The sequence below is a fragment of the Aquarana catesbeiana genome, linkage group LG02 (genome assembly GCF_042186555.1).
Source record: "Aquarana catesbeiana isolate 2022-GZ linkage group LG02, ASM4218655v1, whole genome shotgun sequence".
Classification (NCBI taxonomy): domain Eukaryota; kingdom Metazoa; phylum Chordata; class Amphibia; order Anura; family Ranidae; genus Aquarana; species Aquarana catesbeiana.
Window position 1 is genome coordinate 589,813,597 of NC_133325.1, and position 20,294 is coordinate 589,833,890.

The window sequence follows — 20,294 nt, forward strand, 5'->3', positions numbered from 1 at the left end:
TGGTTAACCTCAGCTGCAAAATGATGCTCATAACAATAGCCGTCAATGAATAGTCTCCAAAAAGGAAACTAGTAGAGTAGCCAGCTCTACCAGTGTTATATTCTGGTCACACTCCCTAGTACTGAACCATGCACACAAGCACTGCTGTAGCATCCACCATGTGAAAGGACCCCTTCAAATTCCACGCGTCCTCCCTGGTCTAGAATGAAACACTTGACCCTGCTCTAGCATATCACAATATCCTTACAAAGAAGGGCAAACACACTAATGAGGTCAATCCTCTAGAATAATATTGAGAATCTGTTTGTTGGAAGTCCCTGCCTGTAGACCTAGGCCCTGCGAGCCCATGGTATATATGCAAGGCGCTCGGGCTGCTAGGAAGTGTAGTCCTGTGCCCGCTGCTGCGAGTGCTGGCTAGAAAGGAGTTCACCCACGCTCCACACAATGACAGATAAGAGTTGAAGATACCAGGAGCTAGGCCCCTCCAATGCTATTCACCTGGATGGGGTGGTTACAAACTATGAATGAACAGAAGAGACCAATTTATTCATATCATCCAAAATTTATTTTACATGTTTTATTTACATATATTTTAAAGACTAATGTTCAACTGAAACTACAGAATATTAAAATTAAGAAAAATCCTTGTGTCATAGTACAAAATAGCTATAAGTGACATCCTTATGAATACTGTCTGCACACAATAGAATATTAGAGAAATTAGACAGACATTAAAAAGGTGGCTCCAAATCTAAATGGAAAATATATCTTTTGGCAGCATATCAAGAGTTAAACTACCCACACAATACCAGTATAGCTGCATATACATGGTTCCCAGATAAACTTTAAGGAAACAGCTTAACTGGATACACAATAAATTCTTTTACAAGGATGGTGAATATTCATGGTGAGCACCTTGTAAATAGCTGTTCTCGCTATGAATAATGGCATCCACTCCACTTAGCCAGTTCATTAACATTCTCATACCTATCAGATATAAAATTCTATTCTTTTATACTGATGCAGACACCAGTAGAGCAAAAATCTTTTTTTCTCCGCACTTAAAATGAACTGGTAGTTTTACAAGGATATGGTCCAGATGTATGAACATAAGCAACAAAATTTACACCATTTCCCTCCCAGGGTTTATATGTAATCAAGTGTGTATCTTTCAATAAAAAGGGTTGGACAATATACTATGCTTAGCTTGCTGAAAGCAAAACAAATACCAGCAATGACCAGCTGTCGTTTCGTTGTCTGTTCTCGTAATTAGCCAAAACATCTCTAAGGTTGCTATTGGTTTCTTCTTGGCTCCCATTTGATCTATTAATCACCATCCGTTGACTTATAATGGTCATCATCCACGGTGGAATAAATATGACCTTCATTGCTAAGAAACTCCAAAGCTTGTCTAAAAAAAAAAAAAAAAAAAAAAAAAAAAAAAAAAAAAGGAAGAAAAATTACGTGTTAATAAATAGCAGAGACAAAATGCTGAACTGGTATAATCTCAAAGAGGATATTTAACCACTTTCCACCTGCTCTATAGCAGAAAGATGGCTACAGCGTGGGCATCCAGTGCGGGAGGGCGTCAATAGATGTCCTCCTGTGATTGTGTTTTGTCACGTCCCCTATGACCAAGTCAGGGAGTGGCAACTATACTCTAATGCCGAGACGGTGACCCTGGGATGGCAAGATCGCAGCACTGTGGCACCCGGCACGATTGAGATTCTTTTAATCAAATATGATTTTGATGGTTTTATGATTCAAGTGCATTACTTTTAAATAAGAATAGTTACCTTAAGGTTTTTTTACACTATTGAAGGCTCTGTCTTGGCTTTTATCTTCACATGAGGAGAATGATATCTGGATGAAGTTTGGCGGTCTATAGAGGCGCTTTAACAGAACACAAAAAGCTATTTTTGCCAGACACGAGACTGGCAACTACATCTGGTGAGCTTTATTCTTAAGGGAGAGGAATTGGCACTGGTCACTTTGGTGGATGTTTTTTACACCTACTTTATCACATTCAGTTGGACAGTAAGCAAGTGGTTAAACAGTACACTGGTTGGATGGACATTGAAGAGCATCTAAGGGAACAAGTAAAAGCCACTAGTAAATTGCTAATGCAGTAAAGCATTTAATGCAACAATGCTAAAAGTAAGACAAAGCCCAAAGCCTCACTTTTAAAGGCTGGTTCCACCTTAATAAAATACATATCTTTTGCAGGGGAAAAAAAAAAAAAAAAAAGTGTACATTTTTTGCATAGGAGCCTGCAAAGCATTTTGCCCACAATCAGTGGATCACAGGGGCAGTTCGAGGATCTTCTTCCTCCAGCTCCCTCTCCGTACCAAGGTACAAGCTTCAAGCTGAAGGAAGTGTCAACGAACTACAGATTTGGCAATTTGCGCACTTGAATTCCTTTAGGAACTACAAGTCTGTTTGCTGCGGTGGTAGATAATTCATTCACAGATTTCAAAATTTAGGGGGTAGGGTGGGGTTTACACATAAATACTTGTGTAATATGTTGCAAAAAGTGGAGTTTGCCTTTAGGTCTGGTGTAGGCAACCTTAAAGAGGTGGAGATCTACCTGAACAACATGGGAGAAATCAAAGATCACTGGGTCACCACTTTACATTGGATTTAAACCTCTAATTTTCATACTCCTGTGTTGCAATTGTGTGCATTGCACTGCAATCATTGGTTTAAAATTAGGTAGTGAGGAGGCACCATATCGCAGTTTTACTCCCCCCAATCCATACACCCCTAGCTGCTGAGGCAACAGCCAAAGATGTACACATGCCACAGCAGGAATTAAGCCCCCTGTTGATTTTGGTAGGTACTACCGCCTGCTAATGGCGACCCATTCAAGTAAATAGGGCCACTCTACAAGTGCCTTGCAACTGCATGCTTCTGCAGGGTCCAAAGGGTTAAACTAAGTGGTGAGAAAGCAACACAGCACCAGCCAGCTTTAACCCCTTGTTTACTGTACTGCACAAGGTTGCAGGGCACTTGCAGAGCGGTCTCATTTCACTTGAATAGGTCATGCTTGGCAGGTGCTGCACCCACTAATCATGATAGGGCGTATAACTTCTGCTGCAGCTGCGACATGTGTACACCCGTGGTCCCTACAGCTAAAGGGGGTGCGGTTGGGGTGAACTGAAGAATCTTTACCCAAGCTCAACTGATCTGTTGCCACAAAATACTTAAAAAAAAAAAAATTGGTAATACTGTATAGGGTTTTTTTTTTTAATTAAAATTCATTAAAAAAAAAGTGTACCTACCCCCCCCCCAAGAAAAAACTGCATTTGCAAAACAGCTGCGCAAATACCGCATGACAAATAGCAGTGACCACCATTTTATTCTCTGTTATATATTTTATTTATATTAGAGATCGACCGATATTTGTCTTTTTTTACTTAATCGGCATCGGCCGATTGTGCTGATAAAAAAAGCCGATATAGCTTCAGCAGGACTTGCAAATGACTTCTGTAATAGAAGTCAATGCAAGTTGCCTTCAGTTATCTGTGGAAAGACTTCTCTCCTCCTCTGGGCAGCCTGCCAAGTCTGATAAGAAGAAACATTGTATCTCTTCAGGTTCTTTTATCAATAGACTGAACTCCATGTGTAGAAGTTCTCAGTTTAACTATTTAAAGACTAAATCTTTTCTGACATTTGTTGCTTACAAGTAAAAATCCTGTATTTTCTGCTAGAAAATCACTTAGAACCCCCAAATATTATATATATATTTTTTGGCAGAGACCCTAGGGAATAAAATAGCGGTTGTTGCAATATATTATGTCACACGGTATTTGCGCAGCGGTCTTTCAAATGCAATTTTTTTTAAAAAAATACACTAATGAAATTTAAAAAACAAACAAAAAAAAAAAAAAAACAAAAAAAAAAAAAAAATAAAGCAGTAAAGTTAGCCCATTTTTTTACGTCCAAAAGTTTTGATTACCTGTTTTTGTGTATTTAATATTTAAGATATAGTTATTTTTTTAATCTAAATTATACATACAAGTGAACTGATTGTAGGTTTGTTTTGGTTAATAAATGTTTAAATGTAAAAAATTTTCTATATCACTTATTACTTAAAGGGGTTGTAAAGGTAAAAATTTTTTCACCTTAATGCATTCTATGCATTAAGGTGAAAAAACTTTTGACAGTACCGCCGCCCCCAGCCCCCCCGTTTTACTTACCTGACGCCTCGAATCTTCGCTGCACGTTCTTGTCATCTTCGCTGCAGCTCAGCCTGGTCGCTGATTGGCTGCAGTGGATGGATTGAAAGCAGCGCAGCCATTGGCTCGCGCTGCTGTCAATCACATCCGATGACGCGGCGCGCCGGGGGGCGGGGCCGAGTGATACAGCGAGCGGCTATAGCCGCCGGCTGTATCACGGGAGCGCGCCCGCAAGCACTCACCACCATGCGAGGGAGCTCGCATTAAGGTGGTGAATGCTTGCGGGGAGGAGCTGAGACAGCCGCCGAGGGACCCCAGAAGACTAGGTTCGGGGCCACTCTGTGCAGAACGAGCTGCACAGTGAAGGTAAGTATGATATGTTTGTTATTTTTAAAAAAAAAAAAAAAATACCTTTACAACCGCTTTAAGGTTGCTTTCACACTGGAGCGGGCACGCGTTGACAGTAAAACGCTGTTAGTTTTAGCAGCGCTTTACCGTCATTTTAGCGGCGCTATTCGGCTGCTAGCGGGGCGCTTTTAACCCGGCTAGCAGCCGAGGAAGGAGTTAAATGCGCCCCTGAAGCGCTGCTGCCAAAACGATTTGCAGGCGCTTCGGCAGCGGTGCGCATTCATTTCAATGGGCAGGAGTGGTGGATGCGCTCCAAAGATGCCGCTTGCAGGACTTTTTTTTTAACATCCTGCAAGCGCATCGCTTCAGTGTGAAAGCACTCGGGATATCACACTGAGACTGCAGGGGAGTCGTTTTACAGGCACTTTACAGGCGCTATTTTTAGCCCAAAAGCGCCTGAAAAACGCCCCAGTGTGAAAGGGGTCTAACTGTTAGATTTTATGAGATGAAGGGGAAAAAAAAAAAAAAAAAAAAAAAAAAAATTGGCCTAATATATCGGCCCAAAAAAATCGGCATCATATATCGGCCACCGCGATTTCTAAATATCAGCATCGGCCAGAGAAAAACCCATATCGGTCGACCTCTAATTATATATATATATATATATATATATACACAACACTAATGAGGAAAAAAAAATGAACTTAAATGATTTTAGCAAATGGCTGCAATATAACAGAGTGAAAAATTTAAGGGGGCCTGAATACTTTCCGTCCCCCACTAATCTAGCAAAGACTTGTAAAAAAGAAAAAAGGAAGTGTCAGTATAGGCCTGGTCTTCAAGCGGTTAAAGCTGAACACCAGGAAACTAGAAAATTCCCCCTTGCAGTGGGAGTGCATCCCTAGGCCTAGGTCTATGGGACATAGAAAAGCAGATTTACTTATCCGATTCTCAGCAGTGCTAAACTGGACCCCACACTGTCCTCTGCCTATGCTTCAGTGGACATCTTTCTAAACCAATCCAGGGTCCATATGCACTGGATCTCAGGACGCCAACAGACAATCCACCGCCAGACTGGAGGATCGGACAAGTATAAATGCTTTTTTACCTTCCCCTAGACTTATTAAATGAGCAGTTATGCCTTGTAGAAAGGGTGTGCCTGACCAAGTCTGTTAGATTACAGAGTGTAATGGGCAGTATTGGTCAAACTGAAATCTGTTGAACTACTGTCAAAATTTAGACACTCAAAACAACTGCTGTAACAGAAAAGTGTATGATGGAGGAGTACCATATGTATTAACACATCTTCACGTCTCCCATATGCAGCTTTAAACCTTTTTCTGCCAGAGCCATTTTTGCACACATTTAAAAAATAATTTTAGGCCTGAAGATTACAGAAACCCCCCAAAACAATTTATGAAAGCACATATCCTAGAAAATAAAATAGTGGTATTTTTTTTTTTATCACACGATATTACTGCAAAAGTCTAGGAAACGTAAAATATTAGTAAAATAAATACACTGAAGTCAACCACTTCAATACCGGGCACTTTTACCCCCTTCCTGCCCAGGCCAATTTTCAGCTTTCAGCACTCACACGGTCATGCAACACTGTACCCAAATGAAATTATCATTTTTCTTTTACACAAATAGAGCTTTCTTTTAGTGGTATTTAAAATTACTGCTGGGTTTTTTTTTTTCCCCGTTTTCAGCAGAAAAATGAAAGACCCCAAATTCTTAAAAAAAAAAAATTTCATAGTTCGTTAAAATTAGAACACATGTAATTTTTCTCCTTCACTAATGTGCACTGGTAGGTGGCACTGCATAGCAGCAGTGGTTCTCTGTGATCGGTACCGATGTCTGACGATCTTCTGTTTACATCACGTGGTAAGGGGCTGGGATCGGCTCCTTATTCCGATATGTGATCAGCCAAGTCTCATTGACTGGCTGGTCACAGAGGGCACTGCGCATTCTCGGGAGGAAGTACATGGACGTTACTGGGGGAAGCAATTGGGCAGCAGCACAGCCACCTGAAAGAAAGGTGTCAGATTCACACACAAATGTGTGAGAACCCCTGCTCTACCCCCCCCCCCCCCCCCCCAATCAGCAAAAGGGTTAAACATCACAGTGTGGATGTTATATTCCTACTTGCCTTTCTAAGTAAACTGCATATCCTTGTTAAAATTACATTGTGACATAACCTGTGAGTAAACTTGGCTCAAAGACTCATCCATATTAAATACATAAAATAACCTGTGATGCACGTTAGTAAATGTGTAATACTTTTCTACACCACAGTTCAATATAATATAGTAAATAAATGCCATCTATGCATCAATAGCCAATAAACATGAGCAATAAAAATGTCATTGTACCCAAAAAGAAGCCCTTCCCTCAGTTAAAAATTGTTATTACAAACAGCAGGTTTGATTATACTTTAAAGCTCAGTTCACATATATGCAAATTGGATGTGTTTAACCACATCTGATTCGCACATGTGAATCGGACCGCTTTCAATGGAGCCAGTTCATACGTGTCCGGGGCTGCCGCGGTCCGTTTCTAAAAAAGGAACTGTGCCACTTCTGGTCCGGTTTAGGTGCGAAACCGAGTAAAAATTTGCACCTGAACTGGTGAACAAAACCGCAGCAGGACATGCGTCAACCTAGCCTAAAGGTTTTAAAATTTGGCTTAGAGCATAATTATTTTTGATATAATAGCCAAAATGGGCAGATCACTGAAGTTGCTATGGGCGATAAGTTTGCCCCCAGTGTCACAAAAGCTTTCATGGCAAAAAATACATGAAACAGAAGATATATTAGAGAAAAATGTACAAAGGCTTAATTTCCAAATAATGATTTGGAAAGGTGATAATTTATCTCTTACAACATTATTAGAGGATCTAAACCAGGAGTGTCCAACCTGCAACCCAAGACGGCTATGAATGAAACCACCAGGATCTATATATTTGGCTTGTCGCCCTGCACCACAGTTTATTGAAGATGGAAGGAAAAAAAAAAACCCAACACGGAAAAAGGAGTAGCAAAAAAAAAATAAATAAAATTCTAGGTACTAACTCCTAAGCACTAAAAAAACTGGGCTGCAAGTTACAGATGGTGGAGGTTTGGCTATCAGCAGGGGCTAACACCTAGGGTGCTTCGTTGTACCTAACTTCCTACTCCTACAGTATAGATAGATAGATAAAAATTTCATATGGCTACATTGCTGCATGACAGCACAATTGTCATTCAAAATGTGACAGCACTGAAAGCTGAAAATTGGCTTGGGCAGGAAGGCGGTAAAAGTGCCCAGTAGGCATGTGGTTAACCCTTTTTCTGCCAGAACCCTTTTTGCACACCTTTAAAAAAGGTATTTTTGTACTTGCCGTAAAATCCCTTTCTCTGAAATTCATTGACGGACACAGCACTTGACCTTAGGGTTATATTGCCACCTTTAGGAGAGGACTAGGCAGAGCACAAAAAAAAAAAAAAAAAAAAAAAAAACCAACAGCAAGCACAGTCCAGTCCAGGGGGCTACCCTACTGGCTATAACCCCTCACTCAGCTCCCAGCAGCTCAGTTCGTCAAAAAGAAGTACAAACAAATAGGAGGGGTGGGTGCTGTGTCCTTCAATGAACTTCAGAGAAAGGGATTTTACGGTAAGTACAAAAATCCCATTTTCTCTTTCGTTCATTGACAGACACAGCACTTTAGTCTTGACCTTAGGGACGTCCCCAAGCAGTGCCAAAAACGCGGGGGTAGGAACACAGAGAAAAATAAACTTGACCCACAACAAAAAGAACTCCCCATCAGAGGAGCCGCAACCTCAGCCGGCCGCCTGCAAAACCTTTGCGGCCAAAGCATGCATCCCACATTGACCTTACACACCTGTGAAACGGACGCTAGATGGCGGAAGCCCAGGAAGCACCAATTGCACCAGTGGAATGTGCAGTGACGGGAAAGGGAGGCGCCTGCCCTCTTATGGCATAAGCCTGAACAACAATCTGTCTGATCCACCGAGAAATGGTGGCCGACGAGACAGCCAGGCCCTTCTTTGGACCAGCCACCAAGACAAACAAACAGAATCCGACCTCCGGAAAGGAGCCGTAGCAGACAGATACACCTGCAGAGCCCGGACCACATCCAAAGAATGTAAAGCGACCTCCTTGGGATGCGACGGCTGAGGACATAAGGACGGAAGCCTGTCCTCGTTTAGATGAAAGGCCGAAACAACCTTTGAAAGAAAAAAAGAGGGCTGCGGACGCAACATCGCCTTATCCTTGTGGATGATCAAATAAAAGGAGGAGGAGACTTGCATGACAAGGCCGCCAACTCAGAAACCTGCCTTGCAGATGTAATAGCCACTAGAAAGACTACTTTCTGAGAGAGCGTCAATAAAAAGGGATCTCCCTAACGTTTTCAAACCGCGGTTTCTGAAGCTCCGAGAGCACCAGATTCAGATCCCACGGGGGCAGCGGCGGACATACCGGAGGAGCCACATGCCGAACCCCCTGAACAAACGTACGCACCAATGAGTGAGTTGCCAAGTGTCGCTGAAAAGAAAAAAAAAAAAAAAAAAAAAAAAAAAAAGAGAGACAGCCAAAGCTGATATTTGCCCTTTAATAGTGCTTAATGCAAAGTTTCTGATCCACTCCTCGCTGCAGAAACAGCAGGATCCTGGAAACCGAATATAAACGCAGATGCCACCCCACCTCCTCACACAGGGAGATGTAGGCCTTTCAGGTGTGAGGATAAATCTTCCTGGAAGAAGACTTTCGCTCCCTTAGCATAGTGGAAATTAGAGAAGCCGACAGCCCTCGGTCCCTCAGCACCTGGCTTTCAGCAGCCATGCCGTCAAAGCCAGCGACAGTAAAGCAGGGTGGAGAATCGGACCTTCAGACAGAAGGTCCTCCTGCACCGGCAGTCACCAGGGAACATCCACCACCATTCATACTAAGTCGGCGTACCAAGGACGTCGAGGCCAGTCTGGGGCAATCACCGGAATCCCCTCGGCCTCCACTCTGGGGGAAAGGCATAAATCAGCCGATAATGCCCCCATGAGGCCACCAACGCGTCCGCCCAGGGATCCTTTGACCTGGACACAAACCTTTGCACCTTCCGATGGAGCAGAGAGGCCAGAAGATCCACATCTGGCATGCCCCACCGTAACCAAATGAGCCAAAACACTTCCGCATGCAGTGACCATTCCCCCTGGTCCAGCAACTGACGACTGAGGTAGTCTGCCTGCCAGTTTTCTACGCCCGGAATGTACACGGCTGACAGAGCCGGCATGCGCCGCTCTGCCCACTGTAAGATGTGGGAGACCTCCAGCGCCGCTGCTGAGCTCCTTGTCCCTCCCTGATGATTGACAGGGAGGCGTTGTCCGACTCGATCCTGACCGGACGATCCTGCAGCCTCTGCGACCATGTGGAGAGGCGCCGCCTGATCGCCCGCAGCTCCAGCACATCGATCTGCAGACGGGATTCTACCTGCGTCCAGAGACCCTGGGCCGACTGGATGCCCCAAATTACCCCCCAGCCGATCAGGCTGTCGTGATCACCGTCCAATGAAGAGGAAGGAACGATTTCCCGGACCAAAGGGCTGGGGATCTCAGTCACCAGAGAAGCAAAGCCCTGGCTACCTGGTTCACCCGGACTTGACAATCCAGAGATGTTGGAGACTTATCCCATTCGGACAGGATCTCTTTCTGCAAGACCTGAGTATGGAATTGAGCATACGGTACCACCTCGAAAGTGGCTACCATGTGACCCAGAACTCGCATGCAAAAACGCAGCGATGACCACCTGCAGGACATCAGTAACCACACTGCGGACTAGAGAGTCTGCAGCTTGCTTGAAGGGAAAAAGACTCTCGCCTTTGAGGAGTCCAGAATCAACCCAAAGTATTCCAGGCGCTGGGTCCGCAGCAACATCGACCTCTGGAGATTCAACACCCAGCCAAACTCCTGAAGAGTCTGCATGGTGATCGCCACATCCTCCCTTAGTACTGAGGCAGAAGCTGCTCTCAGGAGGAGGTCGTCCAGGTAACCCACGATCGCGATCCCTCATTGTCTCAGCAACGCCAGAATCAGAACAAGCACCTTGGTGAATACCTTTGGTGCCGACGCTAAGCCAAAAGGGAAGAGCTACAAACTGGTAGTGCTCGTCCCCGACCGCAAAACGCAGGAACCTCTGGTGTCTGAGGCATATGGGGACATGCAAGTATGCGTCCTTTTTGTCTAAAGATGCCAGGAAATCCCCCTGATGAAGTGCAGCGACCACGGAACGAACTGGTTCCATCCTGAACCTCCGCACCTTCACAAAACAATTGAGAGCCTTGAGATCCAGGACCAGACTGACCCCTTCCTTCTTCAGGATTACAAACAGATTGGAGTAGAATACCTGAAACCTTTCTGACGTCAGTAGAGGCACTATCACCCCATGCAGTAGTAAGTCCTGTAACAGGGCCTCCCAATGAGCCGGAAGATGATGAAGGTTGGAGGGAGAAAACCTGTCTGGCGGACAAGAAACTATCTTGTAGCCTGACAAAACCAGCTCGCAGACCCACTGGTCGGAAAGAAGAGAAGTCCACCTGTCTGCAAACTCCCGAAGGCGACCCCCCACACGAGAGTAGGGCGGGGGCGAACCTTCATGCTGAAGCCGATTTGTTTGCAGGCTTGTGATACCAGGAACGCTTTTGTCCCTCAGCGGGCCCCTTGTTGGACTGGGACTGCTTACCCACTGACATGGGTGGGCGAAAAAGCCGCTTCCGAGTGGAAAAAGAGGGCCCCTGCCTACAACGTGGCTCCTTACCCTTTCTGGACTGTGGGAGCAAAGTACTCTTTCCCCCATTCTTAACTTTTTTAATAATGTCATCCAGCGAGGCGCCAAACAGCCCATCAACCTTGGAAAGGCAACTCTGCCATCGCTTTCTTAGATGTCTGGTCCGCAGACCAACACTTGAGCCACATCAACCGATGCAGCACTACTGCTGATATCGAGGCTCTAGAAAGCAAAGGGGCCGTATCCAGGGCGGCATCACAAATATACTTAAGGCTGTGCACCAACTGGTCTGCCAGTTCCACACAGACTGGGGAAAACTGCTCCTCCCCCAACTCGCGAGCAACAACTTAGCCCATTCAGTGTTTGTGACACCAAAGCCGTGGCTGACACCGGCCGAAGCGCTGACCCCACCACCGTAAACATGGACCGGCAACCGCTTCGGCCCTTCTGTCGGCAGGGTCCTTAAAAGATGGGGATCCTTCCACCGGAATCGTGGTCACCTTATTTAACCTAGATACCGGGGGGTCAACGACCGGAGATGTCCATTTTTTCAGAAAACTCTCCTCAAAAGGGGTAACGCACCGCCATTCACCTCGGGACTGAAAAGGCATGCTGCGGGTGTGCCCACTCCTTGTAAATAAACTTATCAAAATAAGTTCGGTAGGGAAACACCTTAGCGGTGCGGACCGGCTTGTAGGACCCAAAAGAGACCGACGCATCTGCAGATGCCCCAGCCGTGTCCTCTATCTTTAGGTATCTGGCACCACCGTGATAAGTGCCCTCCCCACTAGTGCTTTTTCCTGTGCTGAAACAGACGCGGAGGATTCCTCCTCACTGTCCGAAGGGTCACGGTCCACAATCTCTGAAGCGTCAGAACAGGGGCCGCCTGCTACAGCGGAGCCCGAGTTTGAATCAGACGGGGGGGGGGGGGGGGGGGGTCGGTTTGCGTGCGTTTTTTTTTTTCCCTACACACCTTGCACCCGCACGCTGCCTATCCCTGGAAACAAATGATTCCAGGACCGCCGTCAGAGCGTCCATGGCCAACGCAGGTGCAGGAGAATCGGTCGCTATCACAGGAGTGTCTGGGGAAGAAGCGCCAGCATCCGACGCCATGTCTAACCTACTCTTGCCTGCCACCCGGGACCTAAGGCAAGAGACAAAAAAATGCCCACCCTCCTAGCTGCCACAGACCGAGGGGCTCACCGCAGGACTCACCACCCTGACCAAGGCGCTGTGCCGCTGTCCGCTCCCCCCTCTGACGGCATCCAACCCACGAGGTGTTCTGTGTCAGTTTTGCGCTGTTCCTGGCTTAAACAGCCGCCCAGCGCTAGAGAATCACAGAAACCGTCTCCTGTGCTACAAGAAAATGGCCGCTTCAGACCGCCAGGAAAATGGCTGCCATGCTCCAAAAAAATGGTCACGGCTATAGGAAAATGGCCACGGTTCCCACGGCGACCATTCCCCCCTGCATGGCAGCAAACGAAGGTAACAAACGAGGCAAAGAAACAAGGCAACCAAACGAATGGAACAATCCCCTACCAGGACCCAGAAACCGCCCGGGGGATCCCTGGGCCAAGTAAGTGCATCACACCCCCTATGCCCAGCCACGCAGCACCCCCCTTGGATGGGGAGGAGGGAAAGAGGAAAGGGAGAGAGAGACCCCCTAATCGACCCCCCCAGGGAGTGCCCAGCTGCTCCATCCTTCCTAAACAGGTGGAACCATACTTACCCCTCCTGCAGGCACTGCTGGACGCACTCCACGGACAGACCCGCATATTACGGAGTGGCTGTCGGCCATGGCAACACTGACTCGGACAGCAGTAGCCCGGTCATGTGTGTGCCCCGGAGCATATCGCTCACCGGCCGCCCCAGATCAGAATGGGGCCCTGTCGCGGCCGACCCAGCGCGGAGCTAAAGACTGCACGCACTCGATGGCCAGGCTGGGGAGACTACCAGGATCTATATATTTTTTTTTTTTAACAGAAAAGTTTTTATCACAAATACAAAAATAATACAAAAGAAAACAAAACACGGTACATCATAGCAATGTATCCTATCTAGAAATAATATATCACAGTTAATTAGGACGAATGAAAGTTGATGAAGCTACACAATTCTACTCCGGAGTATGAGACGGAGCATGGTAATCCTGCCTGACATTTGTGCTGGCTTATAACCCTAACCTATAATTGGTAGGGGGGAAATGGGAAGAGGAAAGAGGAAGGAGGAAAGAGGAAGGAGGAAAGGGGGCTACACTGGACCCAGCTATACTATTGTGCCGTGTTAGGCGTATACTTGATCATGACAAATCAATTAAGCCCGTTAGTTAAATGCACATTAGAAAAAAAAAGGCTCAACAGTCATACAAAACTTTAAGGGGAAGAAGAGGGCTTCATTTATAGGTCCCGATGGTTCCTATCTCATTTATACTAGCATAACGTTACAACCCAGAGAAGTTAGGCAAGCAAGGACTATCCCCATTACTTAGTTTTTATCTACATTTCAAGGCCTGGACAATCAACTCACGTAACCCAGCAGTACCATTAGTTATTAAGCTATCTTCAGAGGCCGCCTCAAACTGAAAGTGATCTAGTGGTCACCCATGGTTTCCACACCTTGTCAAATTTTTGGGGGCACTTGCGGCCCATATACGTCAGTTTGTATAAGGGTAGCACCGCATCTACCAAGGCACGCCATTGAGTCACCGTGGGGGGGAATCGCTAGTTTCCATTGTTGGAGGAGAGCTTTTCTGGCGTAGAAGCATAAATAAATTAATAGTAATTTGTCATGCGTGGAATGAGTTATCAATTCTGTAATTCCTAAAATAAGGATCCTAGGATCCAAGGGCACAGAAAAGTTGGTGACATTATTAATTTCCTCAACCACTTTCCTCCAATACTCCTGAATGATAGGACACTCCCAGATGACATGATAAAACGTCCCCACCGACTGCTGACATTTTGTACAATGTTCTGATTGCGAAGGATATATCCGCGCTAGTCTTTGTGGCGTGTAGTAAGCTCTGTGTATGAACTTGAGTTGAATAAATCTATCCCTAGCCGAGATCACTGTCGGTATATAGTTTTGAATCGCTATTTCCCATTGTTCGTCAGAGAGATCAGTTATGTCTGTCTTCCACATCTGTAGGAGATGTGGGTTCTTCTCTGTGTCTCCGCACTCCGCAGGTAAGGCGTAAATATATGGAAGATAGTATCTTGTCTACCCCCCCGTGAGGTAAGGAAGCTTTCCACCATATTGGATACCACTGTAACTACTCTGGGGAATTGTGCTTGCATAGCATGTTTTAGCTGAAGATACCGAAATAGCATCCACGAAGGAAGCTGATAGATAGGTCCTTTTGAGTTCTGGGAATGGGAGTATTTGCCCGTTGGGCATAATCTGCTTCATCTTTACTATCCCATATTTAGCCCATATACTGGGGTCTGTGATGGATCTAAAATGTGAAAGACTGGGATACCAGGACCTATATTATCCAGCCCGTCACCCAGCCCAGCTGTTGATTGTAGATCACAGGGAGAAAAAACAAAAACAGCAAAAAATTTTCAAAGACCACTGGTCCCCACAGGGAGCCAGGTCCTTCTAGACTAGGCAGAAAAAAAAAACTGAGCTGCTGGGAGCAGAGTGAGGGGTTATAGCCAGTAGGACCGCCCCCTGGGCGGTACTGTGCTTGTTTTTTTTGCTGTGTTCTGCCTAGTCCTCTCCTAAAAGGTGGCGATATAACCCTAAGGTCAAGACTAAAGGGCTGTGTCCGTCAAAGAATACACTAAAGTGAATTAAAAGGGCAAACCAACGCAATAAACTACCCAATGTTTTGGTAAAATATAAAAGACATGGTTGCACCGAGTAAATAGATACCAAACATGTTAAACCTTAAATTTGCGCGCGCACGTGAAATGGCGGCAAACTTCAGTGCCCTGTATTTTTTTTAAGCGACCTTTCCAAAGCCCCCATCAGTTTAATGTTATGGAGGTGGTCTTATGCTGGAATTATTGCTCACTCCGGCGTGGGCAGCGGTATGTAACAAGTATATTGCAATCGCAGCCCTGGATGTGTGTGTGTTTACGTTCGTACTTGCGTATATGAGGGGGGGCCCTCAAAAAATATTTTTATCTGCTTGGGTGCAAGTACCCTATGTGATGATTTTTAGGTGACAGGTTCTCTTTAATGAGACATGCATGTCTCCCCTGGGCTCCACTGAATGTATTGTAATGCAGATTGCATTGCAATACAGCCCTTCCAGGCTATGCTAGCCGAGGCTGATCCAAAACTGATGTCATACACGTCGTCCTTCCACCTGCCATGTCGGTCCCACAGATGGGCAAGCAGAGCCCAGTATACATGGTAAAAGGCGCCAGTACCAGGGGTGTGTGGAGGCAATTGGGTGGCAGTGCAGCCATCCGAATGCATCCACCTGACAGGCAGGAGTCTGCCTTTCAGTCTTACACACAATCCCGGTGGCTGCAGACACCGTATTGTGTGTGAAAAAACCCTGGCAGCCGGATTATTAAAGAAAAAAAAAAAAAAAAAAAAAAAAAAAAAAAAAGGAGTGCATGGGATTTGTTTTTCTTTTCCTGAATCATACTCACCTCAGTCCGATGCTGCATCTGTCCCCCACCAGCTCCAACATGCACAGCTACCTGAGAAGAGAGGCGGTGACTCAGTCATCTGCCCCCCCCACACTCACTGGAGCGCTGGACTGTGGAGGGGGCTAGAGCAGCCTTCTGGCTCTCTCCAGCAGCACCACAGCTCAGGCCTTTTGCCTTCGTCCTCCAGGCCATCTAACACTCTGTGCCCCAGCTCTCTTATGTTCTGTCACCGACTGCACCCACACTGTCGGACATACATATGCTCTGGCTGCTCCGTGCAACCTGACACCTGGGGAGGGATTGCAGTCCTCCTGACTCCTATGCAGAGACCTCCTCTCTCTTGGGTGAAGCACAAATCTATTGTACGGTCATTGCTTCCCACAGGTATGCACAGCTGCACCATCAGCTTGCTGGTCTCTGATAAGACCTGGACACTGGGTTGCAGACTTTATCTCACCCAAAGCACTTCGAAGACTCCGAGCTCCAGACCCTGGTACAGAAAATCACAAAACCTGGAGAAAAATGAAAAAACATCTTTCTCCACTCTGAAATGACATTCTGGAACCCCTCAAACTGTAATTTTGAGAACCCTGTGTTGCTTTCTCCTACATTTTCAGAGGCAGGGCCTCACACTGCTCAGTGCATATCACTGAGCAAGTATTTCTCACCATTGTGTTAGGGCATGAGTGCTCAACCTGTGGCCCTCCAGCTGTTGCAGAATTACAAGTCCCATGAGGCATTGCAGGGCTGACAGTTATCTCAAAGACTCCCGAAGGCAGAGGCATGATGGAACTTGTAGATCTGCAACAGCTGAAGGGCCACAGGTTGAGCTCCTATTTGTTAGGGATGTCTTGTTTTTCATATGAAAATATGATTCAAGTAACACACTTGGTTTATTTTATAGCTATACATTAGATACTGATGCACAGAAGATGGGATTGATATATGCTATATTACCAAGTTAAAGCATTTACTAACAGCATGGCACATTTCCTTTTACACCCTATGAATCAGGCACGCTTTACAGTTTAATACTTCAACCAGATAACATCCTGGAATGGAGTGGGTAGCCAAACCAAGAATGATCTTGGATTTGCCCATTTACATGCCATAACCTGCATGGCAGGTACATGTCAGAACATACCCAGAGTTATCTGAGGGCGTTTGTGACACTTTTATTATTTCAGAACCGTCAAGTCAGATCACTTTTCTTTTAGCAAAAGAAAACTTCATATATGCTAGCAACATGTTTTTTTTTATTCATGTACAAATGCCCAGATGCTCTGTAGCTGTACAGGGAGTCTAATGTTAGCACCATATTTCCCATACTTACTTGATAGTATTCACATTCATTCCATGCAGTCTTGACTTCAGGTCTTCAAAGCCCATGCCTTCACTTCCTTTACAGCTTCTTATAAGATTCAAAATCTAACACAAGAGAAGAAAAAAAAAAAAAAAAAGTTTGCATTTTTAGTCTAGCGTTACAACAGCCAAAACCACAAACATGATTTATAAAAAAAATACCACGTCAAATGTATTGAATCCTGTTGTCACCAGATAGCTAAACAGACAGAAATGCTTATAAAAATGCTAAGCTATGGGTTATCAAACCTGGCTCTGATGGGGTGTCAGTCCATTTGTATGCATATCATTTCCTCCAGAAAAGCTGCCACCAGTGTCACTGCTCGCACGACCAGGTGTACTGAGTGCCAAAGACGACCCACCGCCTCCAGGCTATTGAAAAAAAGAAAAGAAAAAACCTCAAAAGCACTGTGTAGTATTCAGTAAACAATTTCTAACGTGAAATAAAATATGTCTTGGTGAAAGTAGAACTTGGAATTATGGAAAAGTGGGTAAGGGGTAGAAATCAGAACATGCTAGGATTTAATTGCTATTCGTGGCCTCATTAGAGAGATTTTCCCACACTTCCTCTCTGGATAACATGGTCACTGACACATAAAGAAGTCTCCCAAGTGAGGCCACAGATTTCTTACATATGTTTCAACCCCTGATAGTGAGCCAAAACCAAGTAAAAAAGGTTATGAGAAAAAAAAAAAAAAAAGTCTTGGGGGATAGTTAATGAGTAACAGAAGAGTTTAATATAAAATTTCCCTTCCTTCAAGCAAGCCACATTACCAAAAGCCTAGGACTCTGAACACTGACCTCCCCCATTAGCAAAGATCACATAACCAAAGGCTTCCAGTCATGCAGCCAGCACTAAAGGGCGCCTGGATCATTACTTTTTCCAGAAAAGGCAAGTATGTCAGCCCTATTCTGCTTTACCAGTCACAGTAATACAGTTAATGTCGCTTTAACTTTTGAGCAGAAGTCCACTTTATGGAAAAAAAAAAAAAAAAAAAGCCAAATAAAACCTGAACTTACCTGAGCATTGAGACTCATATGAGAATGTACAACTTCCAACATGTGTGACACAAACTCATTCATGTCTTCAACAGGAGCAATCTTAAAAGCAACTACACTCTTCTTATTCTACAAACAGAAAAAAAACTATTGAAATATATTGCAATGCAAAATCATAATGAAAAAGGTTAAATAAAAATCAATTATAAAGAGACAGGTTTGTTTTCTGGCCCAATGGGCTGGTTACTGGAAAGAAACTTTTCTTGCACTGAGAGAACTATGGGAGGATGCCATAGTGGCCCTCTTTAAAAGTTACTTATCTGTTCTGGTGACCTTTGGGGGGGGGGGGGGGGGGGGTCGATTCACACCAGGTGGGGTGGAACTGTGTTAGACGGCTATTCCAGTGCAGTCCCACTGCAAGACCAGGCAAAGTGCCTGGTCTTTTATGGGCCTGGTGCACACCACTGTGTTGCAGTAAAAAAACATTGTAGGCAGTAATTATTTCAATGCAAAGTACAAGGCCAATACAACCTAATGAAATGCCACTCTGTGACGTTTCAATAAAGTTGCTTCAGGGGGGAAAAAAAAAATAAAGAGTGCCATTTGCCATGATAGGCGTAGCAGTGTGTGTGCTGGCCAGTAACATGTTACATCATAAATACAGGTGTAACCTGTTAAAAAGGTGGCGATAGCCTTTAACAATGGACTAAATCTAAATACATGCACAGATAGATTACCTGAAAGGAACGAAGGTGACCTGATACTTTCACATAACTTCCAGGAGGTACAACTACACTTTCACAGCTTGCTTCCTGGGAAAAAAAAAAAAAAAAAAAAAGGAAAATACAAAAAAGTATTGCATAAGCAAAAAAGTATTTTTGGTAAAATGTCCTGCACAAACAAAATTAAAAACTTTACCCATTAGGTAGTAAAACAGTAATGGCAAATGACATGGATAATCTGAATAGTATTTTTTTTTTTTAAACCTAAAAGGGTTATATTGATGTAAAATGGTCTTTCAGCCAACAATGTATACGTTTTAATAATATGGTAACGATGGCACACAGAGTGCAGCAACCACATTGACCTTTGTATTTTCCAAGCTCCACAGGCATAGCTTCATATAACTGTATGACAGCAAACCATCTTTCTGCAATAAACCCTCATGCAGCAAAACAGATGGAAGCACTCTGCAGGCCAACAGTACATGCAGTTCTTGCAGTGCCCAAAGATCACATTTGAGGTAACATCCAGTTTAGTAGTGTCCAGCATAGAGCCACCAAAGCTACGCATAAGGAAACGCCAATCCAGATGGCTGCAAATAGTAAATATTTAGAGCAGCATGAACAGGAGTCTTGATAGAAGAAAAAAAAAAAAATTAGCTAGCAAACTATTAAGACTTTTTTTTTTAGTAGAGAAGAGACCCTGAGACACGAGGAAAAAAACTAAGACATGCTTGGAGTAGGAGAAGTTATACCAAGCTAGCCACAATGGTTTTGTATGCCAGGGTATAAATGCTTCTGTAGGTGACAATATAACCCAACAATCAGTAAGAACCAGTGCATTCCTTTTAAACATAGCCCTTAGATAGAATTGGGAGAGAAGGTGAGCACTAGAGCTGCACGATTAATCGTTAAAGAATTGTGATCTCAATTCATCCCCCCCTCACGGTCTCTATGCAGAATTTCCGGATTCATGTAACAAGTGTAGAGAGTTCTCTGCTCACTCAGCTGTCAAAAGAAAAAAAAAAAAAAAAACGGGCAGCCTGTCAAATTTTTCACAACATTCTCCACGCTGGTAGATAACTAGAAGTCGACCGATATGGGTTTTTCTCTGGCTGATGCTGATATTTAGAAATCGGGGCGGCCGATATATGATGGCGATTTTTGCGGCTGATATTTTGGGCTGATTTTTTCCTTTTATTGGCAAGTGGCACAGGTTGGCACTGGCAGGTTTCACACTGAGCCGATAGTGTGTACTGTGAAACTTACATATGTAACTAAATGCAGAGAGAGAGACCAGC

The 20,294-nt window shown here is 44.6% G+C and overlaps 1 protein-coding gene across 1 annotated transcript in view; it reads right to left on the reverse strand.

Annotated features, from left to right (window-relative positions):
- Positions 1 to 1,055: 1,055 nt before the first annotated feature.
- RPA2 (replication protein A2) overlaps positions 1,056 to 20,294 on the reverse strand; it is a 39,829-nt gene continuing 20,590 nt past the window's right edge. The window contains exons 5-9 of the mRNA XM_073616255.1: positions 19,009 to 19,083; positions 18,293 to 18,400; positions 17,522 to 17,644; positions 17,244 to 17,338; positions 1,056 to 1,411 (exon numbers count right to left, since the gene is read on the reverse strand). Coding sequence (XP_073472356.1) covers positions 1,327 to 1,411; positions 17,244 to 17,338; positions 17,522 to 17,644; positions 18,293 to 18,400; positions 19,009 to 19,083 — 486 coding nt within the window. The 3' untranslated portion in view covers positions 1,056 to 1,326. The remainder of the gene's footprint in view (positions 1,412 to 17,243; positions 17,339 to 17,521; positions 17,645 to 18,292; positions 18,401 to 19,008; positions 19,084 to 20,294) is intronic.